Source organism: Trachinotus anak, unplaced genomic scaffold (genome assembly GCF_046630095.1).
Source record: "Trachinotus anak isolate AG129_WGS33_773 ecotype Australia unplaced genomic scaffold, CSIRO_AGI_Tana_v1 ptg000032l, whole genome shotgun sequence".
Classification (NCBI taxonomy): Eukaryota; Metazoa; Chordata; class Actinopteri; order Carangiformes; family Carangidae; genus Trachinotus; species Trachinotus anak.
In genome coordinates this window covers 16,867,307-16,892,784 of record NW_027273883.1, presented here as the reverse complement: position 1 = coordinate 16,892,784, position 25,478 = coordinate 16,867,307, and the positions used below count along the sequence as shown (strand labels likewise).

Here is a 25,478-nt window from a genome sequence, read left to right as displayed (position 1 = left end):
TATCACTTGTAAAAGGAAACAGTAGGTGTCCTGTGTATTCACAGTAATTACTGGAGGATATAGCGTATGTGTTTCACAGTAATTATGCTTCTCTGATGTTACTGATGTTACTCATTAAAAAGGAGTACATGAGACCATAACTTCTGACAGAGTGATATATCGCCTTATTTAACCACAGCAAATGACTATGGCTCAATTGGAAATTTCAAAGATGATTTGATTCAGCTGTAAATTTGCTATACTACCATACAATAACTATAGAGATGTCCTGGAAGCTCTTTCAGATCAGAATGCAGCTTTTGTCTTTTACAATTTCAGTGTAACTTCTATCCTGAACAGTAGTCTAAGTCTTTCAATCATTGTAGCATCATGCAAAGGTATTTTATCCTGCTTTTCTCTGCAGACAATGACACAGCAAAAAAAAAAAAAAGTCAGACACTTCAACTGAGAAACTGAGATTCAAGGAGAGAAGGAATTCTCTCCACATCTTCCAGCAGTGAGCAGCTGAATCCGGTGCAGAAATTACTGATTGATTTAGGGGCTATAAAAAAAAATGCTTCAGTCGTCTCCCCCAACAGAGTTTTGACTCTGGAGTTCCTGACCGATGATTCGAATCATTGACTTTTAGGGTGCAGAACTGCAAATGACTGACATCAATATGGGAAATCTGGACAGACTCCAAACTACAAACCAAGACAAAATATCCCTTCAAACCTTTCCTGTTTTCTCAGAGCCAGTCTCAGTTAATGACACCCGAAGAGTAGACTGAAAATTTGTTTCATCTGAAGCCCTTGGAACGGAGAGACTGTACTTAGTTCAGAGCAGTTTGTGTTTATGCTCTGCAAGATACGGTTAAGTAATTTGTAGATTATCTTTAGAACAAAAGTGGGTGGCTAAGGTAGTTATTTTACTGAGAGCGGAGGAAGTTTCCTGATGCTTCCTTTGGATAATGGCCCTCTCCCCTCTACTTTAATCCACCTCACTTATGTGCTCAGAAACACCCATGCACACATGTAGACACACACACACACTTGCCAGGATTCTTTCCCTCTCTGAATTTCCTGCAGTTTTTTGACCTTGGCTAACCAAGGTGATATGCAAAAAGAATACTGAAAGTACTTCATGCAGGGAAATTCATATTATTGCAGTTTTTAATATAATCTTTTATTTATAATCCATCCAAGCTAATTAGTCATTACATTAAAACTGCTCGAGAGAAGAAGAGAATATATAAATGGTAGCTGGCTGGAGTGCAAAAAGACAGCTGACTTTTTCTGATGTCTGCCTCTCACACACACACACACACACACATACATCAGAGAAGGGATGAGAGTATGAGCCAGCTGTTAATGAAAGGTTTTGTAAACAATCCACCCTGACATAAAAGCGAGCTGATTACTACTCTGGAACAAAGCAGTGATGGACTAGGTTAGCAGTGCTAATACACAGACACACACAGACACACACAGACACACACAGACAGACACACAGACACACACACACAGAGGGAGACTTCATACAACACCATCTCTTTGGAGCACCGTGGGACATTATTATTATCACTGTAGAGAATAAATACACACAGAGCATGATAAAGAGGGGGGAGAGAGAAGCAGTCACATGTTACAGTACAACACAAAAGAGCACCTTCTATTGATCCAGTGTGAGACATTATCATCCTCACTACAGTACACAAAGCTGCACACACAGGGACTAACACAGACACAGACACACACACACAAATATACACACACACACAAACATACACACACACATACACACACACACAAACACACACAAACACACACACACACACACACACACACACAGCACAGTCACAGATTCTATTGAAGCACAGCAGGATATTATTATAATCCCCAACAGGTACGAGGCAGAACACCAATCAAGGTCACGTCTGCCGCAGTGAATGGTGAGTGGCTCTGATAACAGCAGACTGAAGGAAATCCAGCTTTATAAATCTACCTACTGACAGGAAGGAATGGAGGAGGAGAGCAAAGGAGAGACAAAGAAGAAGAACATCAAAGATCTAAACCTGTGTGTGTGTGTGTGTGTGTGTCTGTGTGTGGGGGTGAGTGAGGAAGTCATTACCTTAGTTTAACAGTCTTTCATTAGGTTTTACTTTTATCAAGTTACAGTCTGGGTTCGGTTGTAGTTTAAGTTTCTATTTTGTGATAAAGTGCACTCTGGGCAGGTTCACTGCATGAGCTCACATAAAAGATTTTTGATATGTATGTAACCAGATGTGCTGGAGCAGAGGCACAGCTGTGGATTTTACAGAAACAATAACAGCCTCAATTCTGCTCTAACACATCATGTTGTTCTCTATGGTTGAAGAAAGCACAAATCAAAAGTAAATTTGTTTTTTGAAAACACAAAAATAAAAGTCAGAGGAGCAGTTTATGATGCTGAGATTTTACTGCACGACCTGATTTTAATTGCCACAAGAACCACAAGATCTGTCAGAGGAAGCTGAAAACAAATCTGCTGATATTCCCACTTCTTGTAAAACTACAGGCCTTATTTCACTTATTCATAAAAGTTTCAATTTCAGTTTTTCATTGTGTTTCAATACTTTTTGTAAGGATTCATAGTGCATACTGACAGCACAGTTGTGAAAGGGCACTTTAATTGTAACCACAGACTGCCCTCACTCTGACATTCGCTTTGATTTACTATTGATGCCTTTTCATCTCCTCCTAAGAGCCAATTTATTATGCATTCACAGATTCACAGAAGTGTCTATAAAGAAGCTTTATAATATGGCTAATTGCTCAGTGATGTTCTTCCTGTGTGTGTGTGTGTGTGTGTGTGTGTGTGTGTGTGTAAGTGTGTGTGTATGTGTGTCCCTCTCTTGCTCCATCAGCAACTTTGAGATGCACATAGAGCATTACAGAGTAAAATTATATTGTAAATAATATATATAGGTTGTAGTCGATAAAAATTAAGACATGTAATATGCAGTGGACGCTGGACTTATTTAAAGCAGACTCGATAGTTGTAACTTCCTGAATATTTCTGAGCTCCCCACATTCTTTTAGTACCCAAAGACCAAATAATAACCCAGCCTAAAGCCAGTGTACTTAAATAATAAGATTCCCACCACTGAGTAATGAGATTCTGTCTTTGTGTACACATTAGGATACAGATATGGTAAAAATGTCACAGAAAGTGACATTTGAAACTTGTAAAAACGATCACATTCACACATCAGCAGCAATTACAGTGTCTCAAATTCAGCCACAAGTCGATCATGTCTGAGTCGGAAAATTACCAGCTCCATCTTTGTCTTACACACACACACACACACACACACACACACACACACACACACACACACACACACACACACACACACACAGACATAAGCACACACACAAAACCATTTAACAAATGATCACAGTCGAAGATTTCCCCCACTGAACTCACAGTTCCCCACTCTATGCAAGCACACTCTAAGTCAAGAAAATGAATACATTCCTTTCTTCTCTCACATTTCATAGAAGTCGAAATGTTAGACATTTAAATATGAGGACATGAATGCTGCCAAATAAAATAACATCTTGGTTTCATAACAGACAAACAGACAGAGAGCCAGACGTTCTTGTCAAATTAACAGGCAGACACGCAGACACAAGCAATCAGTTTGAGTCACTAATCGTCTAAAGGTAGTCACAGTCACCTAATATCACTCAGCATTGAGTATGCTGAAGAGTTTCCACAAAGCACCGCTGGGAATGATTCACCAGTGAGGTATAGATCGTTTTGGCATCTTTACTCTGGTGGGCAAGTCGACCACGTCTGTCTAGGTTTTGCTTTCAAAGGTGAATTTTGCTGTCAACCAGTTGCACACAAACTCTGCATGAGGGAAACACTTCACAGTCAGATCAAACCGGACATGGACGGTCAACAGACTCTGATCTTTGGCTTTCTGATCTATGGAGTTGGTGTTAGACACAACACCAGCGGCTCTTTTTCCTACCTCCAAACATCACTATGGCAACTGACGGGAGGACTCTTTAAGCACAGTAATACTCAGCGCAATTTACTTTATTTATACGTTTGTGTGAGCACAGGATTCCTGTATGACCTCCTCTCCTGGCAATAGTGTTTGTATGCATGTGTCCTACCTCCAGAGATCTCGTTGGCATCCTCCGGAGGTACAGCTGAATCAGTCAGCCTCTGGGGCTCAGTCTTGTCTCCTCCGTCACTCTTACCTCTTTCAGCTACAGCAGACAGAACAGATCAATGACATGTTAGCAGAATCCCATACAATAAAAAGCAGGTGCTGTCTTTGCTGTCTGGGTCTACATATTTTAATAAGAAAAGCGCATACAGTACGTACACAGTAGACACTCAGAAAACTCATTACACTAGAGCAGAACATGGAGAGAATGGTGATAAATAGAGAAGAATATGGTAAAAAAAAAAAAAAGTAGAATAAAGCGCATCAGAACAAAGCTGAGCGCAGAGGAGAGAAGAAAAGAGGAGAGGAAGTGAGAGGAGAGGAAGGAAATAAGAGGAGAATGGGGAGAAGAAATAAAGGAAAGGAAAGGGAAGGAAAGGAAAGGACAGGATAGGAGGAGAGGAGAAAAAAGAAAAGATAGGAAGCAAGAAGAGTTGAGAGGGGAGGAAACAAGACAGAGGAGTACACCACAGCATATCAGAACAAAGTTTATTAGAGAGGAAAGGGAGGAGAGGACACAAGAAGAAGGCAGAAAAGATTTGAGAGAATAGTATAGTAGTGTAGTGTCAAGTAAAATTGATGAGTAGAGTAATGCAGGGCATAACATTGCTGAATAGAGAGGAAGAGTATGGTACAGTAGAGCATAGTATAGTATAGTATGTGGGAGCAACACAATACTATACAGCAATAGAACAGAACAGAAACAAACAATAAAATGCATGAATCAACCTTTGTGTCTGCCCTGAAGTGGTCTGCTCTGCTCGCTGCCGCTTACAGCGATGACATTGACAGTGTAGTCTTTCGAGGGGTTGTAGTCTGTTATCAACACCTTTGTGTCAGATTTAGACACTATGATCTCCCTCTGCTGACCACCTGACAGAGAGAGAAGAAGAAGAGGAAGAAGCAGGAGGTCAAAGGTTAGACTTATTATCTTATTTTGGATATTTTGTGCCATGTTTTCCTTTTCTTGTTGCTATATCTGGCAAAATATTAGTATTCTCATGACCGAGCCAATATGAAGTTAATTCAGCAGAAGAGCTGATTATCATTCTCCATTACCAAGGCAGGAAAACATCGGGCTCAAGGTCGAAGTATTTTATTCTTTAGTGGATTTCTTTGTTTGTGCATGTTCCTGTATTTCTGTCTTTGTGAGAAGCATACTGTGTAGTTTGTGTGAAAAACTCCAAAATTAAGTCATGTTGTGAGTTCTAACTTGCTGATTTTATTTATTTATTTATTTATTTTTTCTTTCTGGGGCTACTGGAGGAAGCTTGGAAAAAGAATAAAGGTTCGAGTTGGTTTTAGGTTTCAGGGCCAGGAAAATACAATTTGTCCCTGAAATAAATTATTGATGCTTACGAAGCAGCACATGCATGTGTGTGTTTGTGTTTGTCTCCTTCTCTCAACAGTTAATCCCTATCAGGCCAACAAGTCACATTGTCACTCCATTGTAATTCTGACCGGACATCAATAAGGTGCATATGTGCTTCCTCAGCTCGTGTCCCTGTCCCTGCAGGGTGATGACTAACAACACTTTCAGGAGAGGGAGATAAATCCCACTGAAGGGGACGGCAGGTCAGGTGGGGTAAATGCAGGGATCATTGCTCACGCCACAAACTGGAACCTCAATCTGTGCAGGTCCACCAAACCACTGTCAAATATCAGGACTGAAGTTGAAGGACAGACGTTCACTTGGTCACCATATGACAACTGCTGCAGTCACTGAGAATGCATGTCTTAGCTAAACACTCTCGTGTAAACCTATCTTCGCAGTCCTTTCCCTGAGATGGATTTATTAGGTAACACCAGTAAGTGATCAAAGAGTTCACCTGCAATTACCCGGTTTGGTCTCTCATTTCTGTCTCAGGCTGAAAGTGTTGAAGGACTCCTCATGTGAGGTGTGAGGCATTAAGAGGAATAGTTCAAACTTCTGGGAAATACAATAATTCACTTTCTTGCCAGGACTTCAATGAAAACATCAATACCACCCTCACATCCGTGTGCTAAATATAAAGCTACAGCCAACTCGTTAACATAGCTTAGCACAAAAACTTGAAACAAAGGGGAAACAGCTACTGTAGCCTGTCTCTGCCTGGAGTTAAAAAATACTCATACCAGCACCTGGGAAGATCAAAAATTAGAACGATGTATCTCTGTTTATTTAAAAAAAATTTAATTGTTACAGCAAGTAATTCCCTGTAAAGCCATAAAGTGTCAGTTTTACATTTTGGTTTGCAGATTAAACTAACAAATCTAATATGCAAAATTCCCTTTTATTTCATGAATTTAAGATTATAGGCTTATTTTTTATACTTTGGACAGAGCCAGTCAATCTTTTTCCCCTTGCTTCCAGTATTTATGCTAAGCTAAGATAATCGACTCCTGGCAACAGGAGAGTTGTTGATCTTTTCATCTCTTGGCAAGAAAACAGATAAGTGTTCAAGTAATGTTGAACTATTCCTTTAAAGTAGTTGAAAGTCTTAGAAATTTGCGTTCCTGTGGCCAAGAACTGAAGTTAAAACAACATAAATGCTGATCACATTTATTTCCATGATATCCAAACTGCTTGCATGCAGGATGACTCATTTGTGGAAAACTCATTAAAACCATCATCTCCCCATATTAAGTTTAATTAAGCAGATTTTGGAAGATTATAGCAAATAACTGATCCTTTACTTGTTTTCAGAGCTGTAGTCAGAATCATTTTATACCAGAATAAATATAAAAGGTTGGCAGGAATTTCATGGCATCCTGCATAACAAGAATGCTTCATCACTAATGCAAAACAGGCCTGGTATACCCATCAGAAAGAACACACAGCCACAAACAAAGGAACACAATGTGACTTCACCAGCGTCTGATGATTTATAGAATAAATATAGTAGAGTTATTCACAGAGAAAGCATAATGATATAAAAAAAACTGTCTACCTGTCAACCTCCAAAATCCTACTCACAGTCCACCTTGTGTCCTGAGACCTCCTCGACCCTCAGATATCAGGTTTCACTCCTCAGTCTTTGCAAATTTTCAGGGTCAGACTTTGATATGACATCAGCTCTGCCCTTATGAAGCATACAGTGATCCTAGGGACCCACTTAAACTGTAGCATTAGCAATGTTTAGCAACTGTTTACAGGTAGCATTGGCAGCCATGAATGGCCCTCAAAGCACCTGTTGCCTATTGCTACTCCTATTTTTGTGGGTCAGTTAACCAGGCGTGCATTTACCAAAACAGCCAGTTAGTCTAGACTAAATGGATTTGCTGTTAGCTGTTAACTCTAATGTTAGCAATGTAGCGATTGCAAAAACTTACATATGGCACCTTTAAATAGCACCACACGTTTGTTACCTGAGGTCCCAGCGCCAATGATGTTATGCAGCTGGAGAGATTTTTACATTTTGTGGATCCATCCATTATTAATAGTTTGTAGCTGTTTGTAGCATAAATTTAACAAGTATAACTGAATCACCCAGTGGCCCCTTACCCCTGGTGTCAGGGCAACTTGTTATTCTGACTGGCTGTCTACCGTTTCTATGCCAGATGATAGGGCAAAATAAAACCTGTTTAAAAATGTTATATGTAAAAAAGTTGATTGATACATCGGTGTGCATGGTTAAAATGTCTTATTATGATGAGCTAACTTGTACGCTCATGTCCAACAATTCCAGACACAGACTTTGCAAAACAACATTAATGTGCGTCATCTGTCTAAAGTGGTAGAGTTGCACAGTTATGTACCTTTCCCGGCAGGCCTACTGCTGCTGTAAGTTCTACTGTCTCTTTTAAACCTCAGACATCACAACTGGTTTCCAGTACTTGAAACCAACTATTATGCAACCAATTAGTTGCAGCAACATGTAACAAATACATTGCAGTTGCATACAGTAAAAACGGGACTTTTTTCTGCTTGGTTTGGCTTCATCTCCACTAAGATTTAAAAGAGTAAATATAGACATCTGGCACTCATAGCTAACACACAAATATGTAAGTACACACAGACATAACCCACATGATCTGAATTTCAGAATTGTTGGCAGGCTATTGAACAGTCTTTGAATAAGTGCTTATTTTAGCTTAATTCATGCACTGTCATAAAATACACAAAATAAAGCCACTGGAAAGAAAAACACAAGCTAAAGTTAAACAATTTTTGATGCAATAAGACTTGGGCTACATTGTCTACAGGGATACAAGCTGATAGTGGAGGAAAAAATTGACAGGGGACCATGTTTTAAAGAAAGAATTAAAAACAAAAAGCAAGACATTTTTGTGGGCAAAAATTAGTCAACCTTAAACCTGAATCCTCATCCAGTTGCACTTTGGTTGCTCCTTGTTACAAAAATCTGAGGAGAAAAAGAGCATTATGTTGAACCTAAAGCTTAGCTGTCCGCTCTGACAGCACCTTTTGTGATATAAGATGGTGTTTAAAGTCTCAGCAAAAGGACTTGAGCCAGTGTTAACCACCTTAACTACTGCATGTTGCTCACTTCCTCTGACTCAGACAAACTACAGGGCAGATAAGGCTACACTTCAGGTCACAGGGCCTCATTCTCTTTTCATCAAAGAAGGAGCGATTAACCAAACTGTGTATGGATACAGTAAGGATGCTGTGAAAGTCCAATTTCTTACTGAATGTGCTGAATGCTTACTGCTGCAGTCTTCCCCGAGAGGAAGTGGTCATAAATTTCAGTTTTTGTTCTCTTTTTAGCTGTCAGAGGCAGCAAGAAATTGTCAGACGGGGCGGTTCTCGCAAAGGGGTATTTGCGACAAACAAGTTTTATGTTAGAGAGTGCTTATTCACTCCTACTTGTTCATTCTCACAATGCCTGCAAAAGAATTGTCTGCAGAACAGCACACCATTAATATGGAGCAAATGCAGGCAGTGGTGCAGCAATAGTTAAGGAATTGATGCAGGAGGAGATGTATGACTGTGAAGGTAGGTGCACTGTGATAACATCAAAAAGGAGATGTCAGTGGTAATTACAGTGATTACTGACTACATGTGCATAACCAGAAAGAGACAAGGTCATGCCCTGTGTCTGCACAATGATCAGCTCCTGACAGAAGTGGAATAAAAGCAGGATGTCAGGCGTCTATCATGGTCACAATACCGTACAGTGATAATGCTGTTTAATTCTGAATGAATGACTACAATTGCTGCCGCTGTCATTCAGCTGTTCTGGACTGAACTCCATCATGAGTCAATGTAGGTCCTACTGTCCTGCGCTCCTATCAGTCCCTTTTCCAAATCTGCTGACAGGCTCCACCTATGCAGCAAAAACACTCCTTTGTCTCAAACTTGGCAGAGGTGCAGGACAAACTTGGAGTCCTCCATATCTCTCAAGAGTGTAATCCCTTCAAAGGAGCTTTGATAAGAAGTAAATTACATAATCCACCCTGACAGACAGGAAATCCAAGTCATAATGGGATCCTCCCCTAAAAAATTCCAAGTCAAGTTTCACAGTTTTTCAGTAGTTTTTTCTCTGTATGTGTGTGTCTGTGTACAGCAAAATCATGCTACCTGGTATGCTCTTGTAGAGGAACAGATAGCTGTCAAAGTCTCCTTTGGGCTCCTTCCATGAGACAAGGAGTTTGCTTGGGCTCAGCACTTTGAAACGCAGCCTCCGTGGAGCTGGAACTGAAAAAAACAATTAACCGCATTTAAATCAGCTTCAATAAAGCTAGGGAATGATTGGAAATAAATAACACGCTGCTGAAAGAAAATGAATTTAATTAAAAATATCCCAGCCACCAATCAACACATGTTACCGTGACAACAAATCAATAGTTATGTGAAACCCAGATACACCCCCAAGACCATAAAATCTACCACAAATCAAAGTGACTCAAAAGGGAAATGAATAAATTGCTGGACCGAAAGACAGATAGAGGGCTGAGTGAATTTCAGTTTTGAAGTTCCCCCAACCATGAGACCAACACATAAAGCAGGTCAGTGTGACATGCAGCTCAGTTTCAATTTGCTTTAGCTCAAAACAGAATGAAAACGGTTTAAAACAGCAGAGATTTAGATTAAACTATTTCCAGTCAAATTCTCTTCATAAGATACAATCCAAAGAAATTTGATACACAGAGGGCAATGAAAAAAAAGGGGTTTTTTGCCTGTGCCATTGTTTGTGTGTATGTGCGTCTGTGTGCACATTTCTGATCTACACTGTATTGTGGAGAAATAAATGGTGCACACTGGCATCCTCAGGAGCTCGCTATTCTCTCCAGCTCTGTCAGTGAAAACAGATCTGTTAAAGTCCTGTTAAAAATGGTGACAGCAGCCATTCTCCAAATTTTGTGTGTGCAGTCTGTGGCTTCTTACAAACACACTTAGACAGCACATTTTGTAGAATCAAAAAGTGGTAGAGAAGCAGAAGAGAATTTGACTGTTTTTAATCTACAGACAAAGCGACAGACAAGAATGCACAGCAGCAACACAGAAACCAAGAGGGACCATAATGTAGTATCGTGAAATACTACAAATTCACCTCAGATGAGAACAAAAGTCACTGACATGAACTTTATGTCTGTGACACATATCACCATTTCACCATTTTGCTGTATTATTCTATGTTAGTTTATGTACAAGGAATTCATGATCCACTGATATTTAATATATTTCTACAAAGTTTCTATAAATGAGTGGACACCGTCATCCATAAGTCTGATGACACTGCCTGTGTAGAGCCTCTTTACCTGTCAGCACTCTTTAAAAAATGTTCAACAGAGATTTGACAGGGTCATGATGTAGACAGAGTTGCAATGATTTTTAAACTGATGCATGGATTTCTTTTTTATTACTTTGTCATAAAAACTGAATAGTTTTTAAATAAATCCCAATTTCTATGTCTTCATTTGAAGCTCAATCCATCCTCTTAAAAACTGACCAATTTTAACTGAGAAAACCTGACATCCTCTGACTAATTTCCCCCACTGGATGCAGATCAGTCCCAGAGAGAACTTGCTGTAAGTGGAGAACCAGAGTAAAACTCTGTGCCCAAAGTGTCTTGGGAATAATAATAATGAACTACAGTTTTAAAGTCAAAGAATCCCTTTAAGAATAAGCTTTGAAGGACCTCAGCGATAAACCTAAATTAGTGATCCTTCAGTCTACAGACACCGGCGATGCTCTGTCTGATTCAGAAGTGAGTGCGGACATGTAAAGACTGTACATCAGGCATTAAGGAGAAAGCATCTACAGAGAAAGTAGGTGATATGATGTTGACGAACCTGAGGTGTACTGTTCAGGATTTTCACTTGCTGATGAGAACAGACATCCATCGTTCTCAGTGGAAAATCCCATTCAGGCTGTATCGTCAAGGTACTGTATTTTCTCAAGTGTCATATTGTCCGTGGAAAAGTCAGAAGTGCAGAGTTCAGGTTGGTTAATTATCACGTGTGAAGCCACCGACCTTCACTGTGATCTCTACTTACTCATCATGAGTGATTTTTGTACATAAAAAAGGTTTTTGGTCATTTTTTCCTGTTTATACAAGAAGTAAGTGTTTAATGTAACTTTATCGTTCCAGTTTGTCCTTCATTCAGTTTCTTTACAAAGTGGCATTTCCTTTTAGGCTCTTCATAAGAAAGGTATAGAAATTTAGATCAAGCTGGGTCAAGAAAAAATAATAACCTGTAAATTTAGTCAACTTTTTGTATAATAAATATGCTAGTATGCTTATTATCTAGTTGAGTCAGCCATGACTTTCCTTCCAAACTTCCTTCAAATTTTAGTCATGGTATTACCTCACAAGTTAATTTAAAATACCAACTTTTCTGGAAGCCAAAAAAACCCCAAGAAAAACAGAATCCAGTCTCAAGTTGCCAAACGAGGACAACTTCTTGAACTTTTCATCACCAGATCTTCTGATGCTGTTTGATCGTTTTGCAGAGACACAGTGCAGCACTTCACTGTTTTTCCATTTGGCTCACTCCTTTCAAATGCTCAGAATGCATAGGATGAAATGGTATAATTACACCACACAATAAGAATCTATGAATAATTTAGGTCTGTGATAGAGCTTGGTAGATTATTCCCCTGGTATCATTGAGTGTGTGCTTCATAGTAGGTGAATTGAGTTGGCAGATAGGGTACTAATAACCAGGTGAAAATTGCCTTGAATAACTTGATCTTTGCTCTGCATGTCAATGAACACACACACACACACGCACACACATACACCCACTGATTTCTAATAAAAACCTATTGTAAATGAAAAGGCCAACTGTGACTTTCTGTTATGCTGTGAATTCATGTCAAGGTCTATAAGTCGGAGGCAATTCCTGATACAGCAGCTATGATTAATGAATATGGACATTATAGGATGCTGACAGAACACAAAGGTCTCTGATATAAATTACCTTTCACTAACCACCATGTCTGTTCTTGTTTACCCCTGTTCAGCCATAAATATCATCCAAGAGCTTCACTTTGAACACACTCTCCCTCTCTGAGTCTAAGTGACAAGATGCTTTTGTGAAACACATTAGACGTCCACTCTCTGTATCTCACAATAAAATACTTTGGAATTACTGTAGAAGCCCTGGCAAGGGCTAAACTTGCCCCTAAATTTACAGAGCACATACGTATCCACATATAGTGCAACAGTATATCAAGCCAGAGCCATTTATCTGAAAGAGTTGCACCAGTGGAGTCAGCGGGCCCACAACAGCTCCTTGTATGCAAGCTTCTTGCCAGGTAGTAAATGCAGCTCCAGCCATTTGGCAGAACTTTTGCAACTCCTGCTTAGCAACAACTTTTAGCTCCAGTAAATAGTCTGAGTCACTGAAAAAAATTACAAACCCTGAGCACCAGAAAATTATAGAAATCCCTTCTAAAATGATATTTAACATGTCCTCTCCTCATGCAGCTGAACCTTAATTCAAAGGGTCTAATTTGAAGCATGAACTTGAGTAATCTCCTGACTCTGTAGGGAGTGTGAACCAGAAGAATCTTTGACTGGCGGCCCAGTATGAACTGGAATTATCTGGGTTAAGGCGATACAAGCACGGCTTGACGCCCCAGTTTGAGAAGGGATGCCTCTTCCCAGGATTAGCAGCAGAGGAAGCTACCAAGGACTCCTGATAGATGAGTAAATGCTTGCTGTCCAATCCTCTGCTTCACTTCATCTCCTCTCGCCATCCCTCCTGTTGTTCCTTGTCTCTGGTTCAACTTCTTCTGCAAGCTTCTTCCCATCTCCTGGTTTGGCTCACTATCCCGTTCCATGTTGGCTTCCTTTCATCTTGCTTCTCTCGTTTGCTATCCCTTCTCTTCCTTCTCCTCCTTTCCTTTCCTCTCGCTCATCTTTCTTTCTTCCTCTTTCTTTGCTCAACAATCTCTCAAATTCAACTTTTATTCAACTTTCTTTTTTTGATCTGTTCCGCTTCATGTCTTTCCCTTGTCTTCTCTGAGCTTTCTGGCTTTTCTCAATCTTTCTTTTCATTGCCAGTTGCCTCTTTCCTTCTGTCTCTATCCCCTCCTCACCTCTACTTAACCTCCTTTTTCCCTCTCGTTTCGCTCATCCTCTTCCTTCCATCCATCTTCAGCTCCTATTGTCTCTCTTTCTCCTCCTTTCCACCAAGCTTTGATTCTTTCCCCCACTTCCTGTCTTTTCCTTCAGCTTCTCTCCCACTCTTTCTTCCCCTTCATTTCTCCCCTGTTTTAATTCCTTGTTTTCCTCCTCCTCGCTCCAGATTAGCCCAATACTGACTCCACTGTGAGCATTCAGCCAACAGTGGCTTCACTAATGCTCAGGATTTATGGATGACAACTGCTGGGTTGCACTGTCACCACAAGATAGCTACCGTACTGTACGTGAGGGAGATGAGGGGACTGTGTGTGTGTGTGTGTGTGTGTTTGGTGCCTATTCAGCGCTGCAGCACGCGTTGTTTGATGTGGTCGTGGTCTCATTGCTACGAGAACTACTCTGCTCACCGAGATAGCACTTAACCCAAATCCACTCCTTTTCTTTCCACCTCTCTGCTCTTTTTATCTCCTCTGCTGCTCTCATGGAACACTCCTCTCCTTTATCACATCCCTTCCTCTCATCCATGGCTTTAAAGTCTCTTCTCCCTCTCCTCCTCTTCCCTTGTCTTCACTTCTGCTCTTTTATCCTACCTTCTCCTCTTCTTCGCCCTTCCACTCCTGTCCTTTAGTCGCTTAACGACTGTTTCTGTCTTTTATCACTTTAACTGTGTAAGTGATGCCTATTTCCTTCAACACTTATCTCTGTGCTGCATTGTGCACACACTGTTTGTGTGTGTGTGTGTGTGTGCGTGTGTGTGTGTGAAATCTCTCTTAAGGTATTGCTGAATACTAAGAGTCTGTTGATGATCCGTCCTCATGTGCAGTCTTAAGCCATAATGTTCTGCATGCTTGCCAACCAGTGGTGAAAAAAAAAGTATCACCATAAAATCCTAAACTAGGTTAATTCTGCAGGAGGTGACTGACATCAAACAAGGATGAAACATTAAATACCAGAGTTTGCTATTCTAACACACACCATTTCAAGGTCTAGCTCATTGCTAATATACTGGGAAGTCATTCAATTCTGTATTTAAAGGATAATTCCAGTAACTAGGTCTTATTTTTGTAGCACTGTAGTAGCGTCACTCCTATCATTAAAAAAACAACATGATACTCACCAAGTTAAACAAGAATCAAATATGTTATTTAAATTGTAGACTCTGATATTCAAAGGTAAAAATGTTTCAAATTGTGTCAAACTAGTTTTGAACAAACCCAGAAGTTATACAGACTTTTCAGAAGAGTAAATGAAGGTGAATGGTCAAAGTATTATCCAAACCTTTGTAAATATTCATTACAGTTTATAGCCATTCTTACTGGAGTTGTGGTTACAGCCTAAAGAGATAATCTGGTTACACAGCTGGCCTGTTCACAATCACTCTCTTGTCTCTCTGCTCATATTTCTTGCTCCATCAGTGTGGTGATGCCATCCAGCATCTCCCCAGAAGCAGTTAAAGCCAAATTAACACAGTTGTTAAAAATAACGGCCAGAGCTTCGAAATTAAGGTCCAAGTTGCAAAAACAACAAACAAAAGGTAATTATGCTTTAAAGAAAGTGAAAAGAACTGGCTCAAAATTCAATGTTTTCTATGTAGTTTCACTCAGGTCAAGAGTTTTCTTTAAATGTGTGATTATATATGAACAAAATGCTCATAACCTACTTATTTCTAGATTTGTTCACTTGATTCAAGAAAATTGCAGTAACAAGTTAAGTTGCATTTTTTTTTAAATGACATTTTCTAACCACTAAAGCAGAATTTCTCATTTATTCCAAGAAAACCAGGACCCAAGCGGCCGATTCACAGCTTTGTACTACTACAATATCTGCACAACCCTGAGTCACTTCAGGCTCTGCACAATATTCCACTCTGTGATTTTGGGAAGCGTGTCTATGTCACACTGTAGCTACTTTACGTGACACTCACTTCTCCTGCCCACACCGTGGCACCCATACTGTATAATTTGGCATATACACATATGCATGCTGGCTGCAGAGTGAGCTGGATATACACAGCGATATACACTGTGCAGTCCGTCTGTTCCTGTATCAATCCTCCCAAAAACCATTTTCAAAAATCATCATCGGCTCATGTTCCCGTTAATTAGAGTTAATTTTGTTTATTTACAATCACGGAACATTATCTACATGCTCCGACGATAACAAGAGGGCAAAATTAGAGAGCCTCCTGCACATCACATCTCCCACGATTCAATGCTCCATTTAGTCCAAAGTGGCTGATGATTATGACAAGCTGGATTACCATCAACAACAGCAGCTGAGTGGTGAGGTGACGGCAGTCGAGGTTTGGATAATTTAGCCGTTTTTAAATTCAAAACAGGTTGTTCCATCTCATCCTCTCTCTTATGTTTATGAATAAATGATTTCTCATCATTGGCTTCTCTCCCTGTTCATTATAACTGAAATTGCTGGCCAACACTTTCACTCATACTAATTCGCCAGGCTGCCGTCTAACCACACATTCACCACACAAACATCAAGACACGTGCAGACGTACACACACTAAGACAAAAAGTGCAACAGCTTTGTAAATGTGCTCTCAAGCACATAATGTTGTGATGTGTCCTAAAGCATGGTATTGACCCAGGCTGTCAGCCAATCAACAAAATCAATTACAATAATTAACTATGCCCACACTAAGCACACACACACACACACACATACAGCACTCATACATTTAGCATCTCTACAAAGACTGACTGACTCATCCATGGAACAGGATTGAATGTACAAAAAATGCTTAATTAAAAGTTAAGCACGACAATTATTCTTTTACTTGTCAATGAGGTCAGAGTTTAGATGTAACAATGGCAAACATCCACCATCTGGCATCATTACTCCATCCATCCTGCTTCTGTCACTGCTGCATTGGAAACAGCAACACAAAATGCCAGGTCACTGCTTTCACCCTCTGAGGACTGAGCAGAGAACAAAATCTACATTTCCCTCTTCAGTGCCTTTTAAGGCCAAAGTAACAGCCAGTGAGAGAAGAAACAGCATCAACAGTCCACTGTGTTGCACACTGCTCAATTTCTGAATTAAGAACAGCATCAGAGCCGTTCACACAGACGGTCAAATAGACGAGAGAAGTGTCTGGTGTAGCTGAAGCTTTACATGCAGTACAGACTTGTGTCCAAATCCTGTCTCCTAAGAAATCTACTGATATACAGGTCAGTACAACTAATGTGCATCAGCATAGGTGATTTGTAGGAAGTATAATGTTGCTGAGAATATGTTCTAGGCCACACTATGGTGCCATGGACAGCAGTCTGTCTCACTTTGATGCAGAGTGAGATATCTTCAAAAACAACATTTTGTAAAGACATTAATGCTCCCCTCAGGGTAAATCCTACTTAATTCAGCGACTTTTCATTTAGGAAGTTCTCACTTATAAACTATTACTGGAGGGATCACCTTGTTTTTGTTTTGGTGTCTCTAGTGCTACACTGAGGCTGACAGTTTTGGATTTGAGTGTGTATATGTTGACAGCTATTTGATGGAGTGCCGTGAAGTTTTTTAACAGATATTCATGGTGCCTGGAGGACAAATTTAAATGACTTTGTTCATTCCCTGGCGTTTTTATGTATCATCAGGTTTATGAATAAAAACTGGCAAAACTAATGACATTTCCTCCTCAGCCTCTGCTGCCAAGCCATGATGATGAACATGCAGCACAGTCAAAGCAAATATCATTGTCGTAAATACTGAAAATGTAATTCCAGACGTATAGTGCGAGATGGGACACGGTGACTTAAGGAAGTCGCACTTACTACAGTAAATTGGAAAAAATATAGATTAGCGGACCATCAAGTCCAGTTTACAGTATTTCCATTTCAGCACTGCCATTTTATTTTGGTAACTTTACAAAATTTCACTTCAGATGTTCCAGTAGAACCTGTTCAGAAATGTGTCAAAGCAATTTGTCTCATCTATGCTTGAGGAAATCCATGTGTAACAACAAAATTAACACTTTCTTGAATAAGATGTAAAATATGTTTGGTGTAAATGCCAGGTCAGTTGCTTCATTTCTTGCAGCCATCCTGCACTCACCCACTCGCTGGTAGTGGGAGTTCCTGACGATATCCAGACATTTGTGTTGTATATACAAACATCCTCCATGGGCAGAACACACACTAATCCTTAAGCTCAAATCCCCACTGACCAGATGTTGCAGCTTACAGAGACCGACTGAGCAAAAATTAATGGCTATCACATGCTCCCTAATGAAGGGATTGGGCAGGGCATACTCCCATAGTGTCTGGGAGGTCGTCCATGTTCCGCTGTGATTCACTGGGATCAAATCCCAGCCTAATTTATGCTGTCACACTTTGTCTCACCTCTCCTTTCTGTGCGAATGCAATAAAAAACATGACCTACAGAACTGCTAATGAAAACTAGAATAAAAACTCCTTAGAGAAAAAGAGAAGGGGGAAACAGAGATGAGAAAAATAACTGAAGAGAAACAGAGCGAGAAGGATGAAGGGAGCGAGTACAGAAGAAAGAAAGGGGGAAGCAAAGAAGGAGAAGTAAAAGAGGGCAGGAGAAAGACGGAAGAAAATAGAAAACCCAACTTTCATTTCAAGACAATCAATAACAAAAAAACACAAAGCGGCTCAGTAATTTAAAGCAAAATGAGTCTGAAACAAAAAAAAAACCTCTCAAAGATCAATGTAATAAAATGAATTATATTTTGGGGTGGAATTCCTCTTTTAATTTATCCATAAAAACAAATCAATAAGAGGTTTGTGTCATATCTGGGTTATTGATTTAAAACAACTTCAAAGAGAGAAAAAAAATCTTTATTTGATTTCTCTGTGTAGTGTTCCTTTAACCAAGACCTGCCGCTTCCCTGCTCCTCTAACTCCACATCCTGGAAGGAATGTGAGCCACACACACACACACACACACACACACACACACACACACACACACACACACACACACACAAAGGGGGGGTCAGCTCAATGTTTAAGTGTCCCTTGGGGTCATTTTCATATGATGTCTATCCAGATAAATACCTCTGCACTTCATAAACTGCCAGTAGCAAACACATACTCCAATGAACTCATGTACAACACACAGTTGCACACGTAGCAACACACACACACACACACAAACATACACACACAAATGTAATCACTTTTGTTGAAATAAGCTGAATTCAAAAAACAACAGTCAAAATAATTACATTCAACATCTATCACCTAAATCACCTGAAGCCCGGATCTTGATCACAGGATAAGAAAAGATTAGTGGGTAGTTTGGCTTTAGGTCTGAAGCCAACAAAGTTACAATATGAAAAGATATTTGAGAAGAGGAAGAGCGTGTCAGAACATCTGTGTCTCATTCAGAAAAACACACATCTGTTACGTTTTAACACACGATATGCTAATATAGCCACCTAGTGACAAATTAACATACAGTATGTTCAACTGGAACACAAATGTGTGTTTCTGGTGAAGACTGCATCCAGATTTTCAACATCCAAGACAAAAACATTGCATCCATGACAGAAACATTGCACAAAACAGACAACAGCCCACTTTTTGATGATCACTCAGTTTGATTAAATCAGGTTTGCTGAAGCGAGGCTGATTGCGAAGCACACTGGAGCGTTATGTATTGTGCAGCACATTGCGCAGCAAATCATCACATTTTGAAGCGCACCGTTACAACACATTACAACACATTTATCAAAACCCCTCTGGAGCATGGCAGCATTGGCAGCAGGGTGGCAAGCACTGCCATGCTGCCACGGTGAAATGGCATAATGATATCGAGGTGATGCGATCATGAGTGTGATGTAATCTGATTGGATTTTGCCTGCACATGAAAGAGAGGAGAAGAGAAAGGAATGAGGAGAAGACACAGATCGATGAGGGAAGAGGGAAGGATAGATAGAAGGATAGAGATAGTGGAGGTCAGAGAGTGAGGCTTGAGGGGAGGAAGAAGAGAAGGGTGATGAAGGGAACAGATGGGAGGAGGTTGAATGGCCCAGGTGGGAGGTGGAGGAAGACCTAAAGGCAAAGAAAAGAAAGTTGAATGGGGTAGATAAGGGGAATAAGAGCTTGCTTAGGAGGAAGGAAAAGAGAGGAGGAAGGGATGGAAGTGGGATGGGAGGATGAAAACCAGAAAAAGGAGGAAGAAAAGATTGGAGAAGTGTAAAAATTACTTACCTTGACCCTGTGCCTTGCTGGGGAAACTGGAAACTAGGGCCAGTAACACCAGTGGAGCCCACAAACACCACCTGATCTGCCCTGTTGCAAACATCCTCACAACCAGCAGTCTAGACCTGCACAGAGAGGAGAAAGAGGATACTGAGAAAAATATGAACAAACAAAGAGGAAAAATGTGAGAGGGAAAGATCGAGAGAAAGAAAGAGGGGTCTCAGTGACAGAAACACCAGGAATGCCATTCAGCTGCAGAAAGGGGGTCAAGAAGACCCACCTTGCCCACGCAGCCCCAAGTCTCTGATCTGGAATCAGTTACTACTGTGTAATATCCACTTTGATACAGTTGCAAAGCTGTAGCCTAACAGTCTAGACTGACCGCAGAGCAGTGGTCGAGCCTCCCGCCTACACAGAACAGGCCGAGGGCGAAACAGTGGAGGACTTTGTTTGAGAGAAGAGAAGAGAAGAGAAGAGAAGAGAAGAGAAGAGAAGAGAAGAGAAGAGAAGAGAAGAGAAGAGGCCTGACAGAAAAAAGGGATAGACAGAGTGACAGATAGACAGGGAGAGAGAGGTTTGATTGACAGTGTGTAGAGGGAAGTTTTTTAGCCCCCCCCCAAAAAATCTCATCTCCCCCTTTCACCCCTCACTTCTTGCACTCGGCACCCTCACCTCCGCACTCCCTCCCTTTCTTCCTCTCCTGACCCTCTCCTCATCCACCTCTCCACCTCCTCTCCAGTCTCCCACTCATTATTACACACAGACATCTTATCATTCCTCTCCTGGGGAAACTCTCACACACCTTGCTGAGAGTCCTATGAATAAAACAGCACGTGCAACAAAAGTTGTTCCAAGATTGAATCATTCTCTGATGTAGAGGTAACCCGGTGGCAGTGGGAGAACAGGCAGCTCCTTCAATTCAGACAGTGTCAAAAGGCCAGAAAAATGACAGTGCATATTAATAAGCATAAAAAAGTCCATAAAATAGGACTGATTTTTTTTTCCCATAGATTAGCCTCAGGACATGAAGAGGGAAATGAAAAGGATTAAAAAGAGATAATTATCTCCCATCTTAGTCTCTGTCTGACACAGACACACAAATAAAAATGCACATACACAAATGAGAGTTAATCTCACTAAATTGAGATTAAAATTATACTTTCTGTCTCTCATCTCATGTGATCCTAAGGATGTCACTTAATTCAAAATATAATTAAGCAGTCTATACACGCTGGTTGTGCATGCTTTTAGGACTATTTGTGGGATACACTTTTGCACACACTCAAATGCCAATTAATTATCGTACAAGACCACGGCTCGCACCATCCAAGACTGTTTTTAAAGAACCACATTATTTAAAAAAAAAAAAAAAAAAAGACATATGATACTTATTTTTCTCTAAGAAAAACATTTTTAAACGATTTTTTCCACCTGCTTGTGAGACTGCACAAGTTTGATTCACCGACCGCCGCCAATATTTGTCTCCGGTGATCATTTCAAAGTGCAGCTGACTGTTGTTTCATCCAGTTTTTTAAGCCAGATTTGGGTCAGTCCCCTCACACTCATTCGGATTAACTCGTTGCGTTCAAACACTCCTGCTCCGCACACCTGAGACACACGCACTCAAACACACGCACCATGAATGAAATCGCCTTTCATACCTCTCCAGTCATCAATTCAAAGCGTCCTTTTATCCCCAAAGGAAATCCTCTGAATACCAAAGATTGCTGCTGCTGGTGCTGCTGCTGCTGCTGCTGCTGCTGCTGCCTCCCAAAAGGGTCCCTCTTCCTTCTCTCTTTCTCTCCCCCTCTCTCCTTCTTTCTCTCACTCCTTCTCTCCGGATACAATTCGGTCAGTCCGGAGTGGGTGTTTCTCTGCTCGTTATTCAGCCATCCCTCCCTCCAGCTATTCCTCCCTGTCCCAACCCTTTCCTTCGCCCCGGTTCATCTCAGAGAGAGAGAGAGAGAGAGACAGAGGGAGAGAGAGAGAGAGAGAGAGAAGACGCGACCCAGTGCCGCTGCGCAAAAACCTCCGCTGGCAGCTTGCAGGTTTCAATTCGGCTCCAGCCCCTCGGGGCCCTTTATGTGCGCCTCCGCGATAACGACGGACTTGTGGGGGACATTTCCGGAATCTGTGGCTCTAAAGGACCCATATGGTCATTGCTGAAACTCTTTATTTTTTCTATGTTTGATTTGCGGGAGAAAAAAAAAAAAACAGTCCGGCTGTAAATGCCTCTGTGCGCTCGGAGCAGGTGCCTGCCATGCCCTGCTGCGCTGCCAGCTTATAGATGTTAAAGGCACAAAGACACGGGCTTTCATCTCAGCTCTAAGTTGGAGTTGCTACAGAAACGACTTGACAATATAGCTGTTAAGGCACATGGAAGATTTTAAGTTCACATCGCTCTCATTTGCAAATGTAACCATAAATATCCAAATAGGCTCAGTCAGTTCTGAACAGTTTCTTTCCAGCTGGGAACTTGCTGATGGAGCCCGTAATGGCAACACATCAATTTAAATGTTTCCAGCACAAGACTATAATCCTGTCCACTACCTTTTTTAATGAAGTGATCTTAAAATAAGACATATAACTTTATCGGCTACTGGTCTAACATTTTTCCTGGATCAAGAGAATTCTCAAGACACAAAGGTTGGATTTAGAAATCAGATTCAATACCAAACATTGTGAAATGAACTGTTTTCAGGTGGCTGTAGACATGGGAAAATTTTCATTCTTCCTAACCTGAGACTGGATGCTTATACACTTATAGTATGTTAATTCTGATGTCTGTCCATAAGCATTTTGGATGGTGTTTTTAGCATCTATTAAATATTGTTTCGAAACTATGGCTTTTATGGCTGTCAAGTTGTCCAACATGTTCATCAGCATAAATAAAACCTACACAGATGATTTTAAATCTACAGTTTGACATTCTGGGAAACACACTTATTTTGTTTCTTTTCTGAGAGTTGGATAAAAAGATATGACTCCTGTGTTTGTCAGTTAAATATGAATCTAAAGGAGATGATTACTTTAGCTTAGCAATAAGTCTGAAAACACCTAGTCTGGCTCTGTCTAAAGGTAAAACAAACACCAGCTTACCATCTGTTTAATCTGTACAAAAAAACCTGAAAGAACAACACATTGTGTTTTATGGGGGTTTACATGAGCTAAGCTAACCATCTCCTGGCTGCAGCGTCATCTTTAGTGGACAGATATGAGAGTATTTCACTCTTCTTATCTATCTCTCTGCAAGTTTTTTTTTTTTTTTTTTTTTCCAAAATTACAAATCATTCCTTTATTCTAGACTAAAATGAGCATTGCAATGGATTGGTCAACACCAGCACTTTCCTCTGTCAGCCTGAGAAAAAAGATTTGAGTGCACTTTGTAATCCTGTTTATACACTCAGCTCCTCTGCTGTTGAAGAGACTTTGTGACTTGCCCTGAGGGGGGAGGAATGGAAGTCATGAGAAACAGAGGCTGGTGAAATGTGCCAACGGCTGGCTGAGTTGAAACGCTGAATAGCTACTCTCCAGGTGTGTCCCTGGGGCACTACACACACAACACACACACACACACGCAGGCCTTAGCTAAACAACTGTCCAGATGCCATAAACACTATAATCAAGAGGATTCTCTATCCTCCTCCCTCCTTCCTCCTCTTTTTTCCTTCAGCCTCTTCCTCCCTTCCTGTCCCTCTGTCATCCTCTTTCTCCTTCATCTGTTGCCCATCTGCAACAGACCACACACAAAACAAATACACCACAGACACCACTGCAAACAGTGAGTGGCTGGAAGTTATGACTTAAAATCTATATCAAGATAAATGATCTGGTCTGCCTCAATAACAATAAAAGTATATATTTATATTTTTACACTTCATTTCATGCATTTTCCTTCTCACTCTGGATCTCTTCTGATATGTTTGTCCTGTTTAATTAGAGTACTGTGGTTGTGCAGCTATTGTCAGTTTATATTTATTGAAAACTGTGATGTAAGTAAACTTTGGTCAGTAAGAGGTTCATAATAAGGAAATTTGATGAATTCAAGTTATTGTCTGGACCTGTTCATATCTTCCTGAGCTTCACCACCTTCGCACAGTCTATGCAGCTGTTGTTCTAAGTCATAATTTCTAACGTCAGCCTTTCTTTGCTATTAAACAATGCAGTGTCACTCAGTGAGTCCACCACTTTGGGGTAGACCTAAACATCTCAACAGCTATGAGGTGGATTGCCATAAAGGTCGACAGGACAGTCATGGTCCCCAGACAATGAAGCCAAATGACTTAAGTGATCCTCAGATTTTTCCCGCTAGTGCGACAATTGCCATGACATTTGGTACAGATAATCATGGTGCCCGAGGGATATAACCTGATGACATTTCTGGACCCCCCCCCCCCCCTCCAGAATCTGGAAACAAAGACTGGACAAACTTTGTAGTGAATAATAATAATGACAATAGAATACTGAAGAAAGATGACAAACCAGCTCTTTGGTTGCAGGGCAGCCATTAGGGATTAGGGATGCACACCCACTGCAGCAACACCACCACATACCCACCCTTAGCTCTAAAACCAACACCGTCTTTCAATTTCAGATAAACTCTTTGCCATTAACCTTGTAGTGACAGAGATGGAACAGTCTGATTATTTTCTTGCAGACTTTAGGCCTAGTAATTCACTAATTGTATTATGGAGTTACAAAATAACTGCTTTGTAAGGACAGTGCTGCTGTGTTTTGTTTGTTTGTTTGTTTGTTTGTTTGTTTTTTGTTTTTTTAAGTGAATGTGCTACGGTTACTGCAAGGTTAAGCTAACTTAAGTTTTATTTGCTAGTCTCCTAGCTCCTCACCTTTGATACATTCAGCCTCGTCTGTCATACCTGGTCATTTCACTGTTTTTCTGGGCCAGAAACGTTTGACTTCATTGGTCTTAACTAGTCCGTTTGCGTCAAATATTTAGTCTGCGCACCTGAATTGTCAAATGTTTCGACCGCACCATTTTCAACAATAACAGCGGGGGGGGGGGGGGGGGGGGGGGGGCGGGCATATCTTTGTGTAATGATATATAAACTATATATTTGAGGTGCATAAGCCGGTAAGTAAACTGTCATACCGGATCCTACCTAAGGATCAACCACAGACATTTGTTTGACATTTGCATGGCCTCCCCCTGCGCCTTGAGCCGGGGTCATGTATGTCTTCCCTTTGACCCCCTCCTGACGGCGGGGCTGTTTGGTTGACAAAATAAATGAAATACTGGCAAAGTTGGAGTGTGCATGGCTCAAACTGCAGGTTGTATGACAGATAGTGGCGTGTGATAATTTTTGGTTTAACTTTGTATTCTGAATCGCTGCTGTCCCCGGTGGTTTATGACTGACAGCTGCTCTCTACAGACAGACAGGCCAACAGACCCTAACAATCTGCCCGGTGGATGAACCACAGTGCTGTCTTCCTTGCATGTCGCTTTTTCATTTTTTTTTTTTTATTATCTTCTTTTCATTTCTATTGATGTACCCTCTCTGTTCTCCTCTTTGTCTGTCCCATTTTATTATTTCATTT

At 40.7% G+C, this 25,478-nt stretch overlaps 1 protein-coding gene across 2 annotated transcripts in view; it reads right to left on the bottom strand.

Moving 5' to 3' along the window:
* Positions 1-21,866, bottom strand: part of col14a1a (collagen, type XIV, alpha 1a) — a 124,045-nt gene extending 102,179 nt beyond the window's left edge. Inside the window, exons 1-5 of one of the 2 annotated variants that reach the window (XM_071469378.1) lie at positions 21,560-21,866; positions 19,932-20,047; positions 9,726-9,842; positions 4,934-5,077; positions 4,149-4,244 (exon numbers count right to left, since the gene is read on the bottom strand). In XM_071469378.1, coding sequence (XP_071325479.1) covers positions 4,149-4,244; positions 4,934-5,077; positions 9,726-9,842; positions 19,932-20,025 — 451 coding nt within the window. In that variant the 5' untranslated portion in view covers positions 20,026-20,047; positions 21,560-21,866. The remainder of the gene's footprint in view (positions 1-4,148; positions 4,245-4,933; positions 5,078-9,725; positions 9,843-19,931; positions 20,048-21,559) is intronic. The other variant, XM_071469377.1, reaches the window with a different exon arrangement.
* Between the last annotated feature and the right edge of the window lie 3,612 nt (positions 21,867-25,478).